At 37.0% G+C, this 25635-nt stretch overlaps 3 protein-coding genes across 3 annotated transcripts in view; 2 read left to right on the top strand and 1 right to left on the bottom strand.

The window, feature by feature from the left end:
* Positions 1 to 25635, bottom strand: part of CENPP (centromere protein P) — a 246755-nt gene that overhangs the window by 108459 nt on the left and 112661 nt on the right. The window lies entirely within an intron of this gene.
* Positions 1 to 25635, top strand: part of ECM2 (extracellular matrix protein 2) — a 97167-nt gene that overhangs the window by 41977 nt on the left and 29555 nt on the right. The window lies entirely within an intron of this gene.
* ASPN (asporin) lies at positions 1007 to 24329 on the top strand. Its single transcript, XM_079109451.1, has 8 exons — positions 1007 to 1237; positions 7939 to 8220; positions 10928 to 11040; positions 14546 to 14759; positions 15802 to 15912; positions 19874 to 19967; positions 20394 to 20532; positions 23068 to 24329. Exons 2-8 carry the CDS (start codon positions 7968 to 7970, stop codon positions 23263 to 23265), a joined length of 1122 nt encoding a protein of 373 aa, XP_078965577.1. The 5' UTR covers positions 1007 to 1237; positions 7939 to 7967; the 3' UTR covers positions 23266 to 24329.

Genomic DNA, 25635 nt, shown 5'->3' with positions numbered 1-25635 from the left:
GTATGGCCGAGATGGTCAGACTCAGGTCCAAGGATGAGTATTTTATTTGAGTGAAGGGAGGATGAACACAAGCATGCCTCAGGCATAAGTATTCTCTCTATAGTTGTAGCTATCTCGCTTCAACAATTTGTGCCATTTCTCTGGAAAGTGGGAAAAACAATCAAGATTCTTTATGACAGGAGATATCAGACTCTGATGATCCACTGGAAAAGCTGCAAACAGACTGGCCCTAAATCCATATATCAACCAGATGATCCACTGGGGTCCCCTATCCCAGTGAGTCTTTGTCCCTAGAGTCAGAAAAATGTCCTCTTAAAGGACTGTCTTAGTGGATACAAGAATTGGGTAATCTCTCAGGGTAAATGGAAAAGGGGGACACAAATGTTTTTATTCTCAGAGTACAGCATCTTCCCTGTTTTCAAGTCTCCAAAATACCGTGAGGGCATAGCCAAGACTTTCCTGCAAAGGGGAAGCTGCAAAGATCCATGGGAGTTACCTGGCCACTCATATCTGTCTGCATCAGACCAAATGCGAGGCGTGGGGAGCAGCTTGCAGGGCCTTGTCAGAAATTCCCTTGACATGCCTATGGCTGGAATATGAGCTTTTTAAAAAAAAATCTTGAGAAATATGTTTAATGTAATAACTTCAGTCATTAGGGGAAAACAAAAGCCTGCATTTCTCTCTCAGGTCAACTGGAATTTGGGTTTATAATTCAGTCAGGCTGGTATCGACAAATATCTTATTAGTTTATACAGGGTAAACAATTTTTGAAATTGTAGTTTATAAGTAATCATTCACTTAAGAATTTCATAAAGTGTTTTTTTTTTTCAAATCAGGTACATGAGTGACTCTAACTGCAATTTTAATGGCCAGTTGCCATGCATTATTAAACTCTCTTTTTTTCTTCTGAATCTTCCAGTAGACGTCTAGAGTTTAGCTAGAAGTTTTGGCTACGGTACAAACAGTGATGGAAAACATATGAGCAGTAACAAAGTTTTAATCTCACTCCTCAGTACTAACATGGACTAATCTGTGGAAGCAGTTTATTCCAGTATCACCCAGGGTGCAGTCACACCAAGGGCTGTGTTAGAGAGTTTTTTTTTTTTTTTTTTTCCTTTTAAATGTAACACATTTTCATCTTTTCTTCTTAAACAGTGCCTGAGAACATTTACATTATAGATAAGTAGTGCAGGGTGGATAAACTCTACTTTCAAGACCACTACTTTCTTCTGACAAGGTATGTTTTCATGTCTGTCTTACATGTGCCAGTGTATAATTACTTTACAATCAATACTAGGGTGACATTAATGTTATTAATAAGCATTTGTAAATATTATGGTAAAGTTTAAAGCTTATTTCTATAGTTTCTTAAAAAAAATCAGCATTTAAATAGAAAACTAAATTTGTACTTAAAATTACTCTAGTTTTCTGCCTTTTACATAATAAAATTATTTTAAATATAATGTCATTTTTAATAGCTAAGTGAAAGCCTATTATGCTTTACAATAAAAATCAACATGACTGATTTTTAAAAAATCACTTCAATAGACATATATTCTTTTAGGAAAATAACATTACTTTAATCATTAATGATAAAGAAGTTTGGGGATATCATAGATATATGAAACAGTAAATATTTCTTTCAGAGTGTAAAACTGACATTTTCTAATGTGTTTTTAAAATGTGTGAATTATTCAAATGTCATTTTGACTTACACATTTGAAAGTCCACATTTTCTCTGATGTTTTAAATGTCTTTCTTATTTTTATGCAATGAAATGGTACTGGACAGTAAATCCACATAATAATCCACATAATTTCAAAAACTACCAGCAATAATTTAATTAATTCTATATTCCATAATCAGAATTTAATACACTCAAAGATTCCCTTTATCCTTTCCCAAAGGAAATTTTTGATGAAATCTTAGATTTAAAAAATTAGGCAATATGTTCAATATTCTACTCCCTCATAATCTAAGCAGAGCATAGCATTCTTTCATGTTCATCTATTCAGAGGTGTGGCAGCCAAGAAACAGTGGCCACATGCTGCAGGGACTGAGTCATAAAGAACCTGAAGGGTTTATATCTTCCTAAAAATAAAGTCTTTTTCCCCCCTTTTTCTTTTTTGTAATCCCACCAAGAATCATAGACTTGTTAAAAAAGAAAAATAAATTACAAGTCCACACCCATGTAAAAGCATCTTCATGTTTTTAGTTTGTTTTTGGCATTCAGCAATATAATGCCGTAGCAGAAAGGAGGAGGATATGGAGTCTTCTGTTACAACTAAACACTACGTTAAAAAGAATGTTCCCATACCTGATCTTAGGTTTGAAATAAAACAGGCTAACTTTGCAAGTACAAGTCTTAAGGCACTGCAGCAAACATTGGAAAAAGGAGAGGCAGGAGTTTTTTTTTTTTGTTGTTTTTTTGGTTTTTTTTTTAATAGCAACTAGGTTGCTAGAGATATTTAAACTTTATGAAGAGAAAACTGGTATGAAAGGAAAAGCAGTCAAAAGGTCTCTCAGAATGCTATTTATACTTCTAAGGTAAAATTAATTGTTTCCTGTGGAAAGTATTGTTTTAAAAGCATCAGTGTCCAAAAACAAATGCTCCTTGCATACATTTCTGAATGCATGCTTGGAGTTTGAACTTGTTAACTCACAAGGCTATGTCTTGATCATACCAGAATACTGTCTGAATTCTTTCTGTGAGTTACAGGGGGCATTGTTATGTCACATTTATACACTAAAACCTACAACTGGTACCTATGAACTGAAAGGAATGTGGAAGCCAAGGGGGAAAACTGCAAAGTGGACTTTAAAACATGGGATTTAAAAACACGGTGACTTGTTTATTAAATATAGTGTCTCAGAGGAAATACCATTTCACTTAGACAAATTTTCCATTCCAAATCTGGAGTGGTATAAAGGACACTGTCACATTTCTCAGCTACATTTCTAGTTCTGTTATGAAGTCTTTTGAGAACCTTGTCGAAGCTTCTCACCTCATATTTTCCAGAGGAAAGTCTGTTTACTGTGCACAAATAACAAGATGAAAATCCACTGAGAGGCTGAGCATGGTGGACAGCAGAGCAGTGAAGAACAAGGACGCTGCCTCAGCTCTGCCACCTCTGGGGAGTTCTGGACACCCAAGCCTCAGCTTCTTTCTCTATAAAAAGAGGTCCCTGGAGGAATGTCTCAGAGGCCTCTCTCATGTCTAAGTGGCTTTGATTTATTAGTAACAGCAGGAGCCCTGGAATCATATTCCAAACAGTCTTCTGATTAAGAGAAGCCTGAGTCCAAAATCCAAAGCTGTCCAGGAGTAGAAAACACTGGCAAAACTGTTTTAAGTCAGGGAAATATTGAGTCTTCCTGAGAACAAGATATAAATATTTTTTTAAAGCTTCAAAAATAGCATAGACTAAATGATGCCAAAACTAATAAAACTGAGTTTGAGCCATATTAATAAATGCAAAATTTTAAATAAAATAAAGTCATATCATTTTAAGTAAGACATGATATTCTCTATATTCTTTCTGAATGAGAAAGCACAGCTATCAAATGTTCCCTCCGAGATATTCCAGTATTTATCTACGGGTTGGCAACTGTGCAGTAGAACAGGGAAAGGCCTAGAACTTCTACTTGGGCCAGGAGAGCCTCAGGCAGAGGCCCAACCCATGAGGCTGAGCGTGTAAACAGTAAATTCCTCAAGGAATCGAGGCTGGCCTGACTTTTCTTTGCAAGCAACCAGGAAAAGAGAACACAAAATTAATTTTATAGGGCTAACAGAACACAGAGCAAGCACAGATAATAATTTGCCAGAAGGTATTTTTGGTCTCAGTATAAAGAGTTTTCTAAAGTCATCGTGGGCAGCAGTGAACAATGATGCCTTGAGATGGTGTGTTCTCTTCTGAGTCCTTTCACTGGAGATGTTCAAGCACAGTGGTCCAGAATGTTCTGGAACCTTCACCACCAGGAGGGAATTTCAACTGGACAACAGGCCCTGTAATCCCAGGCCTCTGTCTGCTACCAGGGAAGGGCCCAGCTACCACACAAAGGGGCTGCCTCCCCCATGACTTGTACGCAGAAGTCTCAATTTCATACTTTCATCTTACCTCTTATTTGAATAAAGGCAGGGAGGTTTTCATGAAACATACCAGTCTAAGAAAGAAGACAGAGGACAGGAAGAACCCTGCCTGGTGCTCTACCGACCCACCTATGGTGGGCTGATCAGCACGCCTGAGGCAGGGTACAGAACAGCAGCAAGCCCATCACTGTTCTGCTCCCCCTTACTTGGCCCTGTGTAGCCTCGCATTATCCTTTTCACTCCAAATTCTGCTTCTCACACCTGATCCTATTCCTCAGCCTGAACCTCCTCCTGGCACTGGGGGAGCCTCTCCTGAGCTCAACAAGGCCAAAGGAATCTGGCACACCAGCCTGTGGCCTGCACAGGAGCAAGGCCAGCCCTTAACTCCTGCTGCCAGGCCACAAGGAAAACCAAGACATGTTCTTGGCACCCGCTCTGGAACTCTAACACATTCCTCTTGTTATACGTTGTATTTTTTTTTTTTTTTTTTCCATTTCTGTAGTGTCCTTAGTTCTATGTTTCAGATATATTATGTGTTAAAAGATTTTTTTTTTTTTTTTCTGGTCTAGACTGGGAATTTAAACGCTTACAGTTCAAAGTTTCCAGGAAAAAACACTTTGAAACAACCAACCAAAAACAAAAACAAGCAAAAAAAAACTTCATTAAAAATCTTCATTTCCTAAGCCAGGCATGGTGGCACATGCCTGAAACCCCAGTGACTTGGGAGGCTGAGGCAGGAAGATTGCAATTTCAAGGCCAGCCTGTCTCAAAATAAAAAATAAAAATGACTGAGGATAGAGCTTAGTGGGGTAATGTGCCCCAGGGTTCAATCCCCAATGCCAAAAACAAACAAACAAAAAACCCCAAACTTCATTTCCTGTAGACCAGAAAATGAGGTTAGGACCCAAGAAAGTATAAACTCGAAAACAATTTCCTAGGTAGTTGCTTTTGTTTGACTTTTGGGGGAAATAAATCAGAACAGCATACAGGAAATCTTTAATTGTACCACTTTTGATATCAGTTTCTAGAGAAGGGGCAGGAAAAGGTAAAAGTACATAGATAAGATAAAAGCAAGCAGATTTTGTTGGCAAATTGATATTTTGAAAAAATTTGAGGCAACATAATTTTAAAAATTATGCATGAGAAAATAATGCTTCACTCACAATCTGACCATTCTTACACTTACCAGATATTACATACTATTTCAAAACCAGGTAGTGCATGCTCTTTTTCCACATGTATGTATTTTTTCCACAAATTTCTTCAGCTTTATTGGTCTCAAACAGAAACTGAGGATTATGAGAGCAGAGAGACATCTAAGAAAGAATATCACTTTCAGAAGTCTAGAGACCCACATCCCGATTGAAATGTTACAGATCTCCATTCCAGAGCTAGTGCACACAGTCTACATTGTCTTTTACTAGTCTATTAGTTTAAAAAATTTTTATCAATGCACCTGACATTCAAGTATTAACTTTTCTTATTTTTTTGGTACCAGGGATTGAACACAGGGATGCTTAACCACTGAGATCCACCTCCAGCCCCTTTTATTTTTTTTATTTTGAGAGAGGGTCTCGCTAAGTTGCTTAGGGCCTCACTAAATTGCTGAGGCTGGCCTCAAATTTTCAATCCTACCATACCCAACTTTAGGTATTAACTTTAACAACAACCACAGGCTTTCCTCAGCATGTTAGGAGTTGTGATTATCTTTAAATTAGGGAACTATGGGAGAGACTAGAGAGGAGAAAGAGAAGTGCTCCGGCCCACCCATTCAGCATCATGACCTCATACCTGGGGCACAGTGCATTACACTGTAAGGAACACCCAGTGAATAACTCCAGTGACCTCAAACTAAGCCAGAGACAGGACTTCAAATGACACTGTAAATTTCTCATCACCAAGGTCAAGAATAGCTTTGAACCTGGAAGAGAAGCTAAAACTCAAGGATATTAAATAATACACTGAAATCAGGGACAAGCTTTGATTCAGCTAATGACCTAGAGCTGAATTTCTAGGGAATAAGTATTTTGGAGGTCCAGGTCAAGCCAGGAACTAAACACTAAGGAGCCAGGAATTTCAAAAAGCTTGAAGTCTAAAAACATAAGGGGTCAAAATTAGGCAGAGAGCTGAGAAGCAGAGTCAGGAAGAAAGTGATACTGAAAATGAAGCCCAGATGACCTTCACAGGACATTTGTCAGGATTTACATACTGACCAGCAGGTAGGCCCCAGAGAATCAGTGGGACCATTAAATGATACAAAGCTGTTTGACATTCTCAGCTTTGCCAAACTCTCTCTCCTAGTATATTCAGGTGTGGATTATCACAAAGATTCCATACACACTTGGTCAGTGTGACACAGCCAGCCAGTGGGCCAATGTTCACATCACCATTTAGATTTCTGAACATATAAAAATGATATAAAATAATTTTCAGGTTAATAACTATCTAGTAGGATTTTCTAGCCCTCTCCTGGTGATTAAAAACAATATGCCCTGTGCAGATGTGTAGTTTAATTAAGTCAGTGAGTTGAATGCTTACTGAGTTCAGGGAAACCCAAGCCCATGCAGAAATGTTAAAGCTGATTTCTATGTTCTGGGAAAGAGTAACCAGTTGGGAGGACTTGGGGACTAGGGGAGTAAGTCTTTGTGAGGCTAGGCTAGCCCTGAATAGAGTCTCTCTTATTCAGTCCTGTTGAGATCAAGGGCCAGAGGACTGATAGACGACAAGCCGGGGGACATTCTGTGGAGCCTCTGTTAGGACAGTGAGTAGATGCCATCTGGCCAGGACTGGTCTCATGACTGGACTTCCCTGGGATACACTTATTTTGGATGATTTCATAATGTTTTTAATTTTATAAAAATTTCTAAGAATGTACAAGTTTCATTGGAGATAGTTAGGAAACTACATGTAAACACCCCTGTGGAAATATCAGCCATCACATGGCAATGAATCTATGCTCTGAAGGTTCCCATTCATACATTGAGTTTTGTGTGAGCTTTAAAAAAAAAAAAAAAATCACAACTAAAACCAATGCAACACATACCAAAAACAGAACTCAGTGGAAAAATGAATAAAAAAAGAAGAGTATGGACATCTGTTGGATTGGATCAGGTATTAGACAATGGAACAGATTAGAAGAAGGTACCAGTGACATTGTGGAAAAAGTGACTAAAGATGAGCCGGAAGGCTGGAGAGAGTGAACAGAAAGCGGTTTAGGAAAATTTCCAGTGTTGTCTAAGGGGTGCTAGTATATTCCTTTGACAGGGACATAGATGTGCTTTTTAAAATATTTATTGCTTTTCTAATTATATAAGCAATACTTATTGCTTATTATAAAAATTAAAGAGGGGGAAAAGAAGACAAAAGTCATCTGTGATTCTACTGCCAAAGCTTATCTTTAATCAGGTATATTCACGCATTTATAAATGTAGTAGGCATGAATTTTTTACAATTGCTTTTATAATCTCATAAAAGTAATATTCTGTATTTTAAATGTCTTTATAAACATCTTGTGGGTTCCAAAATATTTCATGGAATATACCTATTTAATCTTACTATTATCACTACATTAATCACTAGGATTGTCTTTTTTTTTGTATTATGAATTATTCTGTGATAAACATCTTTTTGAACCTTTTAACTATTTCCTGAGATTAGATTCCAAAAAGCAGAATTTGTAATTCCCAAAGCTTATTGCTAAGTTGCTTTTCAAAAAGTTTTTATAAATTTACTCTCATACTACCTACCAAAGAAGAATTCCATTTTCCTGTGTTTTTGCCAGAACTCAGAAATGCACAGATGCAGAAGTTATGTCTGTTTAAATTCTAACTTAATGCTCAATGGCTACTTAGTCCTAGATCAGTCTTGCACCTGAGAGAGCATGAAGAAATATGTGCTTCTACTGCTCTTGGCTGTGTGCTCTGCCAAACCCTTCTTTAGCCCTTCACACATGACGCTGAAGAATATGATGCTGAAGGATATGGAAGATGCAGATGATGATGACGACGATGACAATGACAACTCTCTTTTTCCAACAAAAGAGCCAACATACCCCTTTTTCCCATTTGATTTGTTTCCAACATGTCCGTTTGGATGCCAATGCTATTCACGAGTTGTACACTGTTCTGATCTAGGTAAGTGCACCAGATTCACTCTGTTTTGAAGAATAATGCTATTCCAATAAAATTAAAAGGATAAGAAAGGTCATTACTGAAATGTGAAAAATCACCTCACTGATTATAAATATATATATATATTTTTTTAATTTAAATGTTAGGTGAAAGTGGGATGTGGCAGAACATGCCTGTAACCCTTCTGCTTGAGAGGCTGAGGCAGGAGAATTGCAAGTTCCAGGCCAGCCTGGGCAACATAAGGAGGTACTTTCTTATAAGAAAAATAAGGAGGTTGAGTTGTAGTTCAGTGGCGCCATGTATGCTCGAGGGCCTAGCTTTGATCCCCAGGACCTCAAAACAAACAAACAAATAAATGTATAGGTGGAGAGAACAGCAAATTGCAAAGTACATTCACAGTTATTTTAAAGATCCAGAGTAATAGTAGCAATGGGGATCCTACATATAGAACATTTCTTTCTCTTTCCAAATTAAATTGAAGCATTTTGTTTCAATTTTCTTCATTGCAGTTCATCTCAGGATGATGAATGTCCTTTCTAGAAAAATTCTATGATAACAAAATAAGATGCCTGCCCAGAATAATGAAATGAATTATACAGAGTGTGTAATCTCCAATCTAGATGTTTTATTCAAAAAAATTTTTTTGGTACTGGGGATTAAACTTGGGGTGCTCAACCACTCAACCACATCCCTGGCCCTTTTATTTTTTATTTTGATACAGGGTCTCCCTAACTTGCTTAGGACCTCACTAAGTTGCTGAGGCTGGCTTTGAACTTGTCATTCTCCTGTCTCAGCTTCCCGAGTTGCTGGGATTACAGGAATGAGCCACCATGACGGTTTATAATCTAGGTGTTTTAAAGAAAATGTTTTGTTTGTTTTGAATGCTTTGGGTCTAGAACTGCCTAGAAAAGAAGTGGTTGAACTAAATTCTCTCTAAAATGTATAATTTTCTGCTATTTTTTTTCTAACACTTCTGATGAAGGAATACTCAAGAGCACACTCACCTTCCTCAGAAAGGGAATGTGATGAGAAAGGGCATCAAGACTTGTACTCAGCTACTTCCGAAAGAGGGGATACAGGGACCCGCCCCAGTGTGGAACTGTGGCCGAGGCCTGGTCACAGCTCCCATGCAGGAACTGAAGGTTCAGCAGGGCCACTTTTCGAGTCCTTCTATGAAGATGGTATACACAGCTCACCTCCCCACCACATGATCATGAAAGGGTCTTGATAACTTGTCACTCTTCCTCCCTCAGGAACACTCTTCAGAGCTTCAATTCCATCAGGGTCATGGTGGGAGTAGGTTTGACAAAAATCTATGTTATCGGGAGAATCCTTTCAGCAAAGCCTCCAACTTCCCACGACTTCCCATCACTTTCTAAACCAAAATAATCTCTTATAACAAACAAAACTGGCTCTACCTTGCTAATTCATTGAGTTATCCCCTTTCCTCCTTCTATCTATGGTAAAGTTCTTAAGAGTTGCTAATTTTTAAAGTATGGAGAGGGAAAACAGGGCTATAAAGCAGAATGTAGATATTCAAATATTTGTATGTTCAATTCAGCTTGGAGTTATCATACATAATTACACTTTAGGATAAACAGGGTTTTTTTAAATCAAAAGTGTAAGTATCTACAACTCACTTTAAAATTCATAAAAAGATGAACTTAGGGACAGTAAGTTTAGTATAGAAAAATGATGATGGTAGAAAGTAGGTAAGTAAAATATGGATTTGCACTGTAAAATTCTTATGTTTTTAAAATCTTTTCATAATCAAATATTGGGGAAAAAAAAAAAAAAAAAAAAAAAAACAAGAAGGCCCCAAGCTCATCAAGCATTTTGTGGCATGAAACATCCAATAATAAACAGGAGGTGGCATTCTGCCCAAAGACTAACTATTGGCCATCTACAGAAAGTAAAGGAACTAAGGAAGAACTGCATTACATACAGCTTCTGATATTTTTCTCAATGTAAAAAGAGGGAAAGAAAGTTTAAGTCTATTATTATTTAATTAGTATTTGCCTAGCCACACAAAGAGAAAGCATGCAGCTCTACCTTATTCTAAGATGACAAAGACAGCTATCACTGTACCTACAGAGAGGAACAGCAACTAACAGGTGGACCTGTATACTTCTGACACAGGAGTGGAAAAAACAAATGACTCAAATAGCTTTGCCCTTGAACTATTGCTATACATGATGATATAAGTAAAGGTATATATCACACTCAGCTGCCAATGGAGAGTTATGGAGGGATAAATAAGAATTAGTCAAATAATTTGTGACTAGAGTAGTGAAGTTTATGATAATGTAAATGAAAATAATCTATTTTCTAAGTACAATGTAAAACACTCACATGCTTCAATGCTTCACTAAAAAACCAGACAGAAAGCTAGTATTCTTCATAAGCTGTGCCTCAGCTACCTGTCAGTCCATCTTACCCCCAATTATTTCACCTTGGAGCCTGCCAGACCCAAGATAGAAACCTTGTACAGATAAATGAGCTATGTGAAATGGTTCTGAGGCTTTTCCAAAAAAAATTATGTTTTTGTCATGTTACAACTACTAAGTCCTGTTACTTAATGATATCCCTGCATCAATGATCTAGTCATTAGCATGACTAATATGTAATATAAACATACACCTCTATCATATAGAGATCTTGTCTTTGGTATGATTTTCTAGTATTTGTAATACATTTGCTTATTTCTCAGGTTTAACCTCTGTTCCAAGCAACATTCCATTTGATACTCGAATGGTCGACCTTCAAAACAATAAAATTAAGGAGATCAAAGAAAATGACTTTAAAGGACTCACTTCACTTTATGTAAGAATATATGCTAATATTTTCAAATATTTACGTGAAAATCTCTATCATTACTGAAATGATTATATTATATAAGTACAAATAAGTCTTACTTTTTGGGTGAATATGACAAAATTTCTGTATTCAGGAAGGTTCTAGTCAATTAGAAAGTATAGATTTAAGTCAATTAATGATTTAATTCAACTGATGTTTACTGAATAACAGCCAAGTAAAAGGCAGTGGTCTGAGAGTTAATGGTCCTTAAATGTGTTTCTAATCCATTCAGGTAACAACAATGACTATATACTAAAGTGAGCAAGAAAACAATTATTTAGGACAGCCATAGCCTAGAGTATAAGCAACCTTTACCCAAACCTGTTGACTCCAGATACCACGAATCTCTAAGAGCAGCACACAGGATATATCTAGTTGACTAACACCCAATCCTTGCATCAAGGCTGAGCAGGATGGTAACGCTCCTACTGGAGCCTGGGTTGGCCTCCTGCAAAATTGCCACTCTGTCAGGTATCCACCACCTTAGCTGCTCCTTTCCATTTTGAATTATACAAATAGCTCAGATTTGGAAAGGCACCATCCAAAATATAGCTTCCACATATGTATTTTTTAAAAAGCAACTGGAAAAGTTCATATTTATTTTAGAACTAAGGTCTCACTTAAATATTAGGACAATCAGCAACTGCAAAAAAGAGTCCACCAAAGATCCATCCAGCCCACCCCACTACAGACCACAGAAACTTCTGTAGCAAGATCATTATTCTAGCATCAGAGGTTGGAAATAAAAATTGTGTGTATGTATATGTGTGTGCACTTATATATATGTTTATGTAAAAATAAAAGCAAGAGTAGCTTATGACTGCGTCCACATTCAGCTTAGACAACCACAAGAATAGTAACTAATGACATCTAATACCAGAGCCATGTGAGTTTTTAATTTGTCATATCACTATTTTATTACATTTTAGGAGTCTTCCAGGTATTTACTCCACATGCGCTCCTGTTAGTCATTGGGAAATGATAATCTAAAAGATGTCAGGAACATTCTTAGGTCCTTTTAGCATTCTCTTAGTCAACTTCTATACAGCACCTGTGTCTAAGGGTGAACATTCTAGAGTCTAGTGGAGCTGAGCTCAAATCTTTGCTCTAGCAGGGAAATGGCCTCAACTTCCTCAGCTGTAGGAGGGTGTAATAATAGCATGGACTTCACAGAGTGGTTATAAGGTTCAATGTGCAAATACATGTAAGGTGCTCAGTAATGGTAGGGACCCCACCCCCGATTTTTAGCTAATGTTACTGCTAGGCCAGTATGAGTAGACTCACTCAATATATTTATGTAAAGCTTTTTTGTTTTGTTTTGTTTTTTGTTTTTGTGAGATGGGGTCTTGCTATGTTGCCCGAGCTGGCCTTAAACTCTGGGGCTCAAGTGATTCTCCCACCTCATCTTCTCAAGTAGTTAGGACTACAGGCTACACCACTGCACCAGGATGTAAAGTAGTTTCAAAGTACATGTTTTATACTTGAATTGTAGGCATACTGCACAATTAAAGAGAATGAAAATATTTCAGACAGTGTACAAATCTGTTATGTTTCAGTTGCTTGTTTGGCACTGTGGCCCTCACACAAAGGGCAGCAAATCTAGAGAGGAAGTGTGATCTATGACACTCAGGTCTCCCAGCTCACTTCTCACTGCTATTACAGACACTTTCACCATGACTCCTTGTTCTACTTCTGCACACTATGCTTTTCTTCTGTCCTTACACATAATCACACTGCTTATTAATGATGCATTTAAGGCTCTGTGACAACCAGTTCCTGTGTAAAACATCACTGGCAGTATGGCTGACCTGAAGTCACTCTGCCAGCCTCTCATGCTGGGTTAGCATTTGACAGTGCATAAAAACTTCTACTTGAGTTTTATTACTCATCCTCCCTTTTATGCAGCTCCAGCAACTCCACGTCTTCAACAGAAAAAACAGATAGACAGACAAAAGCTCATGTACTGAGGCTGGATCTCATGGGGACATATGCCCACACTGGGTAGGACAACTCTAACCCTTACTTGCAGGGTAATCACAGACAAACCACTTTTTCATTCTGTCTGTTTCTGCATCACTCAAAGCAAACTCTTTCTGCTAAGTTTAACCTTATGGAGTCAAGTGAGGTTCACAAACCATCTGTGTGGCGTACCAACTTGCTAAATTCCCCCACCTCATTTTTCAGTATTACTAAAGGAAAAGACGCTCTCCTGGCTGGCATGGCACACTTAGGTGCATATTTTGACAGCTGGCAAGATGTAATTTCCCTTCTTCTCCTAGACTTAAACTTTCCAGGTGCAGTGTTTAACAGTAGTGGTATGTCTACAAGGTGAGAAGAGAGATGCAAAGGGCTGAGTGAAATGTAAGCACAGTGGTAAAGCGTGTTTACTGGGCAGCCTAAGTGTGTTACTTCTGCTACGGAAAACAACACCATGTGAGTAATACCAGCCAGGTCTGTTCAATCAGTCTGGAAACAAAAGGAAGATTGCTTTAGAATGGAATTGTGGACAAAGTTCCTAAAAGGAATTAATCTCAAGCTGTTTCTTCAGAGATCAGAAGGGTCTACATTACTGAAGAGGGACAAAAAGGTCCTGAAGATGCTAAGCAATTTGCCGGAGTCCTTGGCAAACACTGAAAATTCTATCTGTACAGATGGCAATGAAAATGACTGAGCTATGTCATTTTGCAATGAAAATGGTTATCAGATGACCAATATGTCCCAGTTTGCCCAGGTATTTCCCAGGTTGGGTTCTGAAATTCCTACATCCCAATTTGATGGTCCTAGCAGCCTGAGGTGGCTGGTCACATGGTGACCATGAGCCCTCAGACATGTCACAAAGGACTTGTCCACAAAAAGCATGGTCACTCTGATATTAAGCTCTTCACTCTCTAGTGTTAGATCCCCTCTCAAGGATTCTGCCCTGTAGCCCTGAGAAATAGCCACATAATTGAGATGGGGGTGGGCTGTTTCTCAGGATCCATTGCTATCTCAAGGCCTAAAAACATGCCAGAATAGCAAGGGAAATTTGTAGGGGATTTTTCCTTTCAGGTCTCTGCTGGGAGAAATGGTAGACATTAGCACACATGAAAAAAGTGAGGTTTTCAAGGTCAATAAAATCATGCAAAAATATTTTGTAAATAGATCTTGTTTAAAATAAAAATAACACTGTTGGTCACTTCCATGAAGGGTCAAACAGAGGTTAGAGCGTCAACCATGACTGTACCACCTACTCAAAGAATAAAAAAGATAAGTGTATCAAAAGGCATAATATCAATCAATAAAGCTTTGCACTGTTCCAATTTAGTAGCAAATAATGATTTTTATATCCAAGATAGGACTGGGAAATATTTTAAATAGTCAATCAAGTACATACATGACCTAAATCATATTGATTTTAAAGATGAATCATTGTAGAATATCAGTAAATCAAATCCACTTTTCTAATACTATGTAACTTACTATGCTTATCCAGGCTCTGATTCTGAACAACAACAAGCTAACAAAGATTCACCCAAAAACCTTTCTAACCACAAAGAAGCTGCGAAGGCTGTATTTATCCCACAATCAACTAAGTGAAATACCACTTAATCTTCCAAAATCACTAGCAGAGCTCAGAATTCATGATAATAAAGTTAAGAAAATACAAAAGGACACCTTCAAAGGAATGAATGCTTTACACGTGTTGGGTAAGTTATTCTAATTCTGGGCCATCTTGAAATCATCATTTCCATGCAAATGCTGAATTATTGTCATTATTTTAAGGACAATTTCTAAGATAAACCATTTATAAACTAGTGGGAATATGAAACAAAGCTTGGGGTGGCATCTCAGGCCTTCTAGTCCTAGATACTCAGGAGGCTGGGAAAACACAGCAAGACCCCCAGCTCGAAAGAAATAAAAAGCAAAGAAAATTTATAGCAATTAAAGAAAAGATGGCATTTGTAGTACAATCTCTCAAGAATCTCCTTTGAAAATATCTAGTGTGGGTTCTGCTTTCTGAACTAGACCCTAAATAAAATCTATGCCATTCTTATTTAATTTAAAGGTAATATTTTTAATGTATCACATAAACTGCTAAAATATAATGTAAAAGACTCATTTAGATATTATTTGGAATGTAAACCTTTTTGTTGTATGCTTTAGGAAGTACTGATCTAAGCAATTTTTTGTTGTGTATTTTAAACCCCAGTATATTTTACTTCTAACAGTCATCAATAACCATGTGGTCCCTCTGCAATGTCCATTCAAAGTTCCTAACCAAGATTCTCATTCACTTATTCACTAATCCAACCAAGTGCCAGGCACTTACCAAATTTCCTCTTACTGGCAATTCCTTGAAGTTATGTTTCTGCTAATCACATAATTTCTAATTAATTTGTGATTTAAAAAAGTTCAGAAGAGAAAACAGATAACACAAATGCTTTGAATTACATGAAGGATGATCTTTTTCTGAAGCAATATTACTACAACAAAACTTTTATCATGCTCACAAATGGAGGAGAATGATAATGTAATTTATTTAGAAATTTAAAGCAAAAAAGTGATCCTACTATATATTCCAGTTTACAAGGTACAAAGGAAGCTTTTCTGAAACCAACAGAAAAGAGAGTAGATAAAGAGAAATGATGAAACACACTTCTTAGAATATTTTGGGGATATGTTTCCCTGCATTGTGAATTTCCTTTGCATACAACCTATGTGTGCTAAATCATGTCATTTCCCCCACAGAAATGAGTGCGAATCCTCTTGATAATAATGGAATAGAGCCAGGGGCATTTGAAGGGGTGACAGTGTTCCACATCAGAATTGCTGAAGCAAAACTAACTTCAATTCCTAAAGGTATGTTTTCACTTTAAGACAATATTTTTAAAATTGTCATCCTTCAATGACCAAAAATGTAATGTTGTAAACTGTACAGTATACATTGTCAAAATTATACTACAATTAGAAATCCTCGTATCCATGTATCTGGTCAGAGCAGTATGAAATTTAGCTCTGTTTCACATGTACATAGAGAGCCCTACATAGTGATTATTTTGACAATATTAAACTGCAATATTCTTCCCTAGTGAAAATAAACATTAAGAAGCAATGAACTTTTAATTTTTCTTCTCTTTTCTGACACTTACTTATCTATGTTTGACATTAGAGGTGGAAAATTCTGTAGAGAAAAAAAAAAAAAAAATAGCTGGATGGAGTCAGACCCTAACCCCAGCTGAGCGGCCACACTGGAGGTAAAGCCTTGAGGACTCATAGAGGCAGCCTGGCTCTGGGAGCAGTCAATGTACACTGGGGTTCTATACCATCTTCCTCCCAGGAGCACTATGAAAATGAATGTACTAACAGAGAAAGGTTTGGGGTCAGGGTCTGGCCTAGTAAGTGTCCTCTCTTAGTGACAACCTCACCTGAGGGACCTTGTACTCTTTATGCTGGCTTCATGAGAATTGAGCTGGCACCTCAATGTCTCCTTAACTTTGTTAGATGACTAGTTTTCTCCATATCACTTCCATGCTCCCTGATGACTAGCTGGACACAATTGCCTTTATTGAAACTCTTGCTCAAAAATCTTGCTTTCCTTGACTCTGAAAAGGGATCGCTGCTTTGATGATTACCTAGGTCAGAAATAGCCCAAGTGAGTAATAATGTGTTTTTCACTTTCCAACAGCTGTATTTCAGTATCCACGAGTAAAAGCAACAACTTTATCATAACCCCTCTCTACTACCAACCTGAACCAGAGATAAACAAAACAAACATAAACAGAAAACTTAAGACATAGTGAAGTTATTATTAATGATTATTAGTAATTGTTATAATTAATAACAGTAACTGTAATTGTTATTATCAATCAACTAATGTTTCACTTAGGTTGAACTTAGGTGAAAGATTATGTGAAGCAAAAGTGGGAAGACAATTTTTCTATCAGGAAAAAAACAGTTAAATCCTGACTACACCAATAAAATTACCACCTTCATTTAGCTTTGAGGGAGGTGGCTGTTTTCTACAAGAAATCTAAAATGTTAACATTACGCTTTCTAATTTTAGAATGGAAAAAATATAAACTCCAAATAATAGGTAAAATATATAAAAATTCTTTTTTTATGTTGGAAGCTGATGTGGAAAAAAGGGAAGTCAGGACAAGGAAAGGTGCAAAGGAGGAAGGAAGAGATGAGGCAAGGCTGAAGGACAGGAGGGAGCTGCTGTTCCAGGCTGGGGCACCTGGCAAGGTGACATGGCTCTTCTTTATGTTCACAGAGCTGACACACATCACCAGGCAAAGCCACTTTTACATTCACACCAGCAGGCTTTCTTAACTGCAAAACACCCTAATTATAATTCTCCTCAAATTTCAAACTGTATCTCAGGGTTAACTTCTCATGAAGTTCTCAAAATTCTTTGAAAGTCTAAGGAACACGATGTCTTTAGAAACTTAAGCTGAAATCTCTCAACTTACATAACTACTCTTTCAAGACCTGACTCTTAGAAACCAGTTGAACTATATTGTTTTTGTAGTTTATTCACTAAAATGTGAGGGTTGACTTTCCGCATTCACGATTCCATCAGTACTATCTCTTGGGGCAGGCTGAAATGGCAGGCTCCCAGGAGTCCTTACCAGAACAAGTTAGTAGGACTGTCTTCCTTCTTACTCACTTGGAAAATTCTGCATGTGTGTGGGTGGTGTGGTGGCAGTGGCTGCAGCACCTGTTTGAGAACAGGGTGGGAACACATTCCTATACAAAGCCTGCTCCTGCCTGTCCACATTCAGAGTTTCTGCCAGATTCACACCTCTGCTCACACCTGTTTTAGAGGCTGTGTTCCACTTTTCTCTGTGGTCACCCACCTTCCTCATGTCCTAGGGGACACATGGTCCCCTCAAATTCTTCAAACGCTCTTTCAAAGATTTTGCTTTTCTCTGACATCCTATAATCTACTCTAGAATAGGCTGGCACATTACACTATTCATTTTTCTACTAATAATCTGCTCAATGAGGACACAAGGCCTTTGAGGACAGAACATTTATCTTACATACTGAAAGGAACATATAGTCATCCCATAAAATATAATTAACAGCAATTCAAGAAATTAGAAATTTCTAAGTTTAGAATTATTTTCCTGCTCCCTATTAACTTTGAAAGTTCAAAATAAAGCCTGGAATCAAAATTAATTCAGCCACAAAGACTACTGACATATATAAGGACATTTCAAATACTTTCATCAGTCTTCATCACTATGTAGAAAGAAATGTTTCAACAGTTGGGGGAAAAAAGCTCTTCTCAGCTAGATACCTAGAATCTTTTGCTGACAAATGATTTATTATATACAAAACAAAATGAGGCCTGATTGAATTTCTGGCCAGTCTCTTTCATTCAAGCTTCATCCGGCCTTGTCAGGATATACCTGACACATTCGGAAGAAAGAAGATTCACAGGGTGTCTGCCAGGTGGTAGTGCAGCAGATACATTTAATTTATAAAGAAAAAAATACTAAATGAAAAAAAATACTTCAATGAATTATCTCAGAGTAAATATTTGCATGTTTATAATGATGGTTAAAAAAAAAACCTTAGTCTGTCACCTTCTTTGTACCACTTTATTACTTGAAAGAATTAATCCTTTCTGCTGCCTTTTGTATACAAATTATATTACAAGTAATTAAATAGTTGATGAGGAAATTTATTTAGAGAGGAATTCCAACCTATAAATCCATAAAGAATGACAAAATTAGAAAGTCACCATACCAGGCACAGTGGTGTGTACCTGCAATCCCAGCTATTTGGAAGCTGAGGCAGGAGGATGCTTGGCCTTTGGAATTTGTGGCCAACCTGACAGTATGCAGAAAACCCCAGTCTCCCCCCCAAATCCCACCCCTTCCCCAACAGCCTGAAAATAAAGAAAGAAAACAGGAAGTCATCATGTTACAACTGCTAATGAAAGAATGGATCAAGGCAGCAACTATGATTTTTTTTTTTTTTCTTTTTGGTGCTGGGGATCGAACCCAGGGCCTTGTGCTTGCCAGGAAGCACTCTACCAACGAGCTATCTCCCCAGCCCAAGGCAGCAACTATGAATGAATGAATGACAAAACTATCAGTTGAAAAGTGATCTCCCTAACTGATTGCTTCTCTGGATCTAAGGGTCAGGGCATAAGAAACAAAGGGTTAGGATTCTGACAAATAGTATCTGGAAGCTGTTAGACAATTCATAAAAAGAAAGTCTTAAATCAATATCTGAAATCAACAGGATAGGAAGAAAAAGGAAGGACTATGTACTAGGAGATCTTAAAAGAGATAAAAACCAAAACATATTTTGTAAACTTTATTTGGATCCTGACTCGGACAAACCAGTTATAAAATGATACATTTGAGACAACTGGGGTGGAGGGTGAATATGAGATGACAGTAAAGAATCATATTAATTTTATTATATGTGTTATCAACCAGGTTAAAAGAAAGACAAACTTTTCAGTTAGACATTGAGTGAGGTGCTCACAGGTAAAATTACACTGTATGAGATTTGGGTTTGAATACTATAGCAATCAAAGAAGTGACTAAGTTAAATAAATCAGTAAATAAGTGGGGGTAAATATAACAAGATCAGAAAAATGGAGGTTAACTGTTGAAGCTGGACAACAGCATGGTGATTTGTAATAATTGTTTGCATTTTTATGTACATCTGAAATTTTCCATAATAAAATTTCTTAAAATAGGTACATAAAAAATTGCATAAATCCATCATCTGAAACTTGACAAATAGTGTGGGTTGGTCTTACTTGATCTAACAAACATCTTTCTTTCCTTATTAGGCCTACCATCTACTTTATTGGAACTTCATTTAGATTATAATAAAATTTCAACTGTGGAACTCGAGGATTTTAAACGATACAAAGAACTGCAAAGGTAAAAGGTCCCAAAATCTTAACTTATGAGTGGCAAACCATATGACTAAGACAGTAATGAAGCTTCTTGGAGAAAATGTACAGGGATCCTAGTCGAGATCATTGCTGTTACAATGTGTGAAGGGAAAACTAGAAAGAAACACTGTTTTTACTGCCTGTACCAACATTAGAGGCAAATCAAGCAGAAAGACAAGGACTCTGAAAATTTTCCATTTGCTAGATTTAGCACAGATAATTTTCTAAGAGTGGGAGGAAATGGTTGTTATACACTGAAACAGGTTATCATATAAGGCCGTATAACATTTTTCTGTGAACATATATAAAAATAGGACAGACTTATTCTCTAACTAGGGTTGTGGTATTTTCAGCAAACTCTATCAAACCTAGCCATCTGCATATGAGTTAATTCATTTTATATCATTTTTAGGCTGGGCCTAGGAAACAACAGAATCACAGATATTGAAAATGGAAGTTTTGCTAACATACCACGTGTGAGAGAAATACACTTGGAAAACAATAAACTTAAAAAAATCCCTTCAGGATTACAGGAGTTGAAATACCTCCAGGTAAAACACTCTACTTATGTTTGGTAGACATGAATTCTTTAATTTTTATAAAACACATTAGTGTATCTCAAGCAAAAACCAAGCAAATGGGACAGGTAACTCAGACACAAAGACTCTCCAAGTTGCAAGAGGTGTTCTACCAAGTAGCAGAATTTCAGGAAAATGGTTTCTACAAAGATGTCACCTGAGAACCTCAAGACCCTTATCCACCTTCAGTTTCTCTTACTGAAACTGCTGAAGTAATTGTAGCAAAGCTGCTGATCCAGCTAACTTCAAGTTTTCGAGGTAGGACAGCTGAGGAAAATAAGCAGGATACTACATCCTTTTGTTCTGGAAACATTTCACAAGGGAGAGCAAGAGATTAGGATCCAGGTGTTTTTACTATCAATGTGGTGTTAGGTTAGAAGTAGGTATGCTTTTTTAAATTTTCACATCAGAATATGTAATTGACTGAAAGTCACTCTTTGGAGCATCAAAAGTTCACACTGCAGTGGAGATGCAGCTCAGTGGTAGTGTGCCTGCCAAGCATGCACAAGGTCCTGGATTTGATTCTTAGCACTACTAAAAAATTTTCATTTTGTCATTTGTTGCTCTTCATTATTAGAAACCTTTCCTTTCTCATCTGGCAACTCTTAATTTGCTGGCAATGGTCACAGAAAGTAAAGAAAATATTTTGCATATTTTTTTGCATATTTATTTTGCATAGGATTTTTGCAATATCTATGACCTCAGATTAAGAATCCCTACTTAGGGCTGAGGTTGTAGCTCAGTGGTAGAGCGCATGCCTAGCATGCATAAGGCATGGAGTTCAATTCTCAGCACCACATATAAATAAATAAAATAAAGGTCCATTGACAAAAAAAATAAAAAAAGAATCCCTACTTAATATTATTTCATCTTAATCTTAATCCATTTTTCTCATGTGCTTTCCTTACTATGCAAAGTCTTTCTCTTCCAAGAAGAAAAAGACACACTAAGAACAACACTGAGAAGAAAATGGGGCATTGAGCACTCAACTTCTACATTTTGTTCTGATCCATCTTTAAACAAGTTTTGCTTACTGCATTCCTTGGAAACACAGTCATTCAAGGATGTGCTGTGTGTAGGTATGGGTCTTAGGGTAATACCTGCTCTGACATTTCTGAAAGCTGCATGTGGACATCTGCCAACCCTGAACGCAGTGTGCCCTGTCTCCAGCCAGTCCTACCTGATCTCACATCTGCCACTCTGTGCCACTCAGACTCAAATCTTTGATCTCTCACATCTACCTACACTTGTAACTAGCTTTTTTTTTTTTTTTTTTCTCGTACTGGGGATTGAAGCCAGGGGCTCTTAACCACTGAACCACATCCTTAGCCCTTTTTATATTTTATTTTTGAGACAGGGTCTCACTAAATTGCTTAGGTCCTCACTATATTGCTGGCTTTGAACTCAGGATCTCGCTGCCTTAGTCTCCAAGCCACTGTGATCACAGGCACGTGCAGCTGTGCCTTGCTTATTAGCATTTTTTTAATGAACAAAATTGTGGCACAGAGAAGAACGCATGTCACATGTATATATAATTCAATGAACATCCACAAAGTAAACATGCCCGCACACAGCTGTTTTCACTCACAGTGAGGTCAGCGCTTGGTGAAGGGCACTGACCTCTGACACTGAGCAGGAGGGGGAATGCAGAGGAACCACATAAAGCATCTGTCACCAAACCTTAAAATTAAATAGGACAGAGGGGAGTTAAACACCAAACATAAACAATTTAGCAATGCCTGGAGTTTTCATAATCACAGATCAGTCTTAGCTAGAAATAAAAGCAAAATTTAGAGGTAACAAGAATCAAAGCCAACAACCCAGCTTCACCAGCAAAGGCTTCCACTTTTTAATATGCCAAAATGCTATCAGTTAAGCTGTTTGCTTTTACTTTCCAGATCTAAAAGCCCAAAGAACAAAAAGGCTGTTAATGGGAATGAAAGTTCTTTATTTTTTATAAGTAAAAACTTTAAAAAAACATATATGCAGCTTATAAAACTATGATTTATCCTGGTGCAAAATAAAGATTCCACTATTGATACACTATTACAAATCTGTATTTAAGATGTTGACAGACACATCTTTCTACAAAACAACATACAAAAAAGCAGTCCTACACTTCTTCCCCTCAACCCTAGAAAATGCTAGCTAACATTCCTTCACATTCACATTGTAAGCTGACTTCCTGGATCACTGAACTTCATTCCTGTGCTCATTTCTAATACTTTCAAAACAAATTAATGTAAATATGGCACTGGAAAATCTATTTACACACAGCAGGGGTGGGAGAGACAAGCGGCCCAGCTGATCAGGTAGTGTGCCCTGAGCTGTAGCACCAGTTTTATGCCGCGCATACCCTCTCCTATAAACAAGCGTATCTATTTAGTGAAAATACTTCAGGTTGATGTAAATAAACAGACAAATAATGTCATAAATGCTGACTACAAAGTATCTTCCTTTTACATTTACTGGGTATTTTTAATTCATTCTTTTTTCCTACTACAACAGATAATCTTCCTTCATTCTAATTCAATTACGAAAGTGGGAGTGAATGACTTCTGTCCAACAATGCCAAAGATGAAGAAATCTTTATACAGTGCAATAAGTTTATTCCACAACCCTGTTAAGTACTGGGAAATACAACCTGCAACATTTCGTTGTGTTTTGAGCAGAATGAGTGTTCAACTTGGGAACTTCAGAAATTAGTAATGTATGCTAAATATAAAATTCAAAAATTCTTACATTTGGAATACTTGAACTCTGTTAATAATAGTGGTATACACATAAGCAAAAATCTGTCCCACATGGTAAATGACAAAAAATTTCAACAGAATTTTGCCAAACTATTGATACATAAGGATTGACAGAAATAAGCATGTATTGCAGTTTCATTTTGCATACAAATGATTTTACATAAATTTCTTGCTTAAACATTCCTCTCTAAGTAACAAAAAAAAAAAAATAGACATTGAGTATTTAACCTTTTGTTATCAAGTGCATTTCAAAAATAACTGTACTGTAATGGAATGCTTGACTTAACAACATTGGTGGTCTTTCATTTGCTGTCAGAAAAACAAAACCGGCAAGGACAGCTATGTGAAGAACACTTGATACTATTCTTACTCTTTCTGTAATAACTTGGGTAGTACTGTAATGTTTCTAGTCATTTCAAGTATGGTTTGACATAACCATACTGAAATTCTCATGTGTTAAGAACCTGTTTTTAATGTTTAAAACTAACTTCTTATAATAAAACTTTCAGTAAGTATTCATTACCAATCAATAGATGCTATTCGTAAAAGTTGGTTTTTTAGCTATAGTACATTGTTTTCTTTTTTTAATTATTACCTGATTATCAAATCTCTGTAAAAATGCATAGTGAGTGCTGATGTAAAATCTGTAACTCACGTTTTTTATTATCAGTTATTATAAGCTCCTAATAGCATATCAATTGTTAGGTTACATAACGTTGTCACCTCAACTGTAAGGAATATTTTCAGGATGTCCCTTTGAAAGACCTTGTTTGGAAGACTCTGAACATTATTAGTTCTACAGTAATTTGTCTCCTCCAGTACACAGTAGACTGGACAACTTGAGAAGTAACGTGGCCTAACGGAATAGGCAAAGAATCAAATAATACAGACTAAAACTGAAGACTCTGTACAAAAGTTGAGTACTTTGATGCTTTTTTAAAAATTGGCATTCAGCATAAGTTAAGTAAAATGAGAAAGTAAGGAAAACATCATTAAAAATATTGGTTTGAAATAAAATATTTGTGCTCTGGTCTAATTCCTATCCCACCCAGAAACACAGTTCTTTTTCTGAAAAATCTAATTTATGGATAACATTTTTAGAGCAGCATTAATTTTCCCTCCCTCTCTCTCTCCCTCTCTGGCACTGAGCTACGTCCCCAGTCCTTTTTGTTTTTTATTTTGAGAGAGGTTCTCACTAAAATGAAGGCTGGCCTTGAACTTATAATCCTTTGGCTTCAACCTCCTGAGTCCCTGGGATTACAGGTATGTGCCACTATGTCCAGCTAATGTTTACTGTCAGTAACGGTACTAAAAAATATCATATATGTTCCGTGTTATTAAAGAAAATTGCACCTTTATGTTAAACTACCTCAAAAACTAGATTTTTTTGGTAGGGGAGAAAATAACATACAAAAGGGGTGGAGGGCTGAATATCAGGGTTAAGAATGGGTACACAGAGTGTCTGCCTTTCTTTTGTGATGCCTGGGATGGAACCCAGTGTCTAGTGCATGTTAGGCAAGCACTCTAGCACTGAGCTGCACTGAGCTACACACAAAGGTCTCATTCTTGACAGCAGTTTCTCAACTTCAGCACTACTGACATTTTAGGCCAAATGGCTCTACAGTGTAGAATGTTTCAACAGTTCCCTGGTCTCCACCCACTAGATGCTAACAACACATGCATCTTCTGCCTACCTCTGTGTGATAATCAACAATTTCTCCAGATTTTGCCAAATGTTCCTTAGGAGGGCAGGAGATGAGACAAAATCTCAAGTGATTGAGAACAGTTACTTTACCAGGAAATTCACTTAATTTTTAAAGAAGACATAAATTTGGAAATCTGTAACAAAACTGCTACTTTGGTGAAAACTGTAGAAGGAAGATCTCAGTGTGAATAAAAATAATAAAGATTGGGCTGGAGATGTAGCTCAGTAGGAGAGCGCTTGTCCAGCATGTTCGAGGCCCTAGGATCAATTACCAGCATCCCAAAGAATACATACATAAAATAAAATGAAATAATAAAAGTCAATTACCAGTACACAGAGAGGGATGCAGGGCTCTGAGCTGGAAATCTAGTTCCATTTCCAGTCTAGGGCATTTCATCACCTCTTGGATCCTGCTTCCTCATCTTTAGATGACAACACAGATCAATAAAGTTGTCATAAGGCTTGAATGATAAAAATGAATGTGCAATGCTCTGTAAAGCATAAAGTTCATAAAACACAAGCAAGCATTATACCAGATAACTATGGACAGACAAAAAAATTAAAGATCATTAAGTTCTTAAAAATAAAACACTGTAAGAATAATTATTCTAATATTAA

Source organism: Sciurus vulgaris (genome assembly GCF_902686455.1).
Source record: "Sciurus vulgaris genome assembly, chromosome: 13".
NCBI lineage: Eukaryota > Metazoa > Chordata > Mammalia > Rodentia > Sciuridae > Sciurus > Sciurus vulgaris.
This window is presented reverse-complemented; position numbering and strand designations above follow the sequence as displayed.

Excerpts from the sequence above, each read along its gene's own strand:
- ASPN (XM_079109451.1), top strand. The coding sequence starts at position 7,968 with ATGAAGAAATATGTGCTTCTACTGCTCTTGGCTGTGTGCTCTGCCAAA. Across the intron at positions 19,968-20,393 it reads CGATACAAAGAACTGCAAAG|GCTGGGCCTAGGAAACAACA; the intron begins GTAAAAGGTCCC and ends TATCATTTTTAG. Across the intron at positions 20,533-23,067 it reads AGGAGTTGAAATACCTCCAG|ATAATCTTCCTTCATTCTAA; the intron begins GTAAAACACTCT and ends CTACTACAACAG.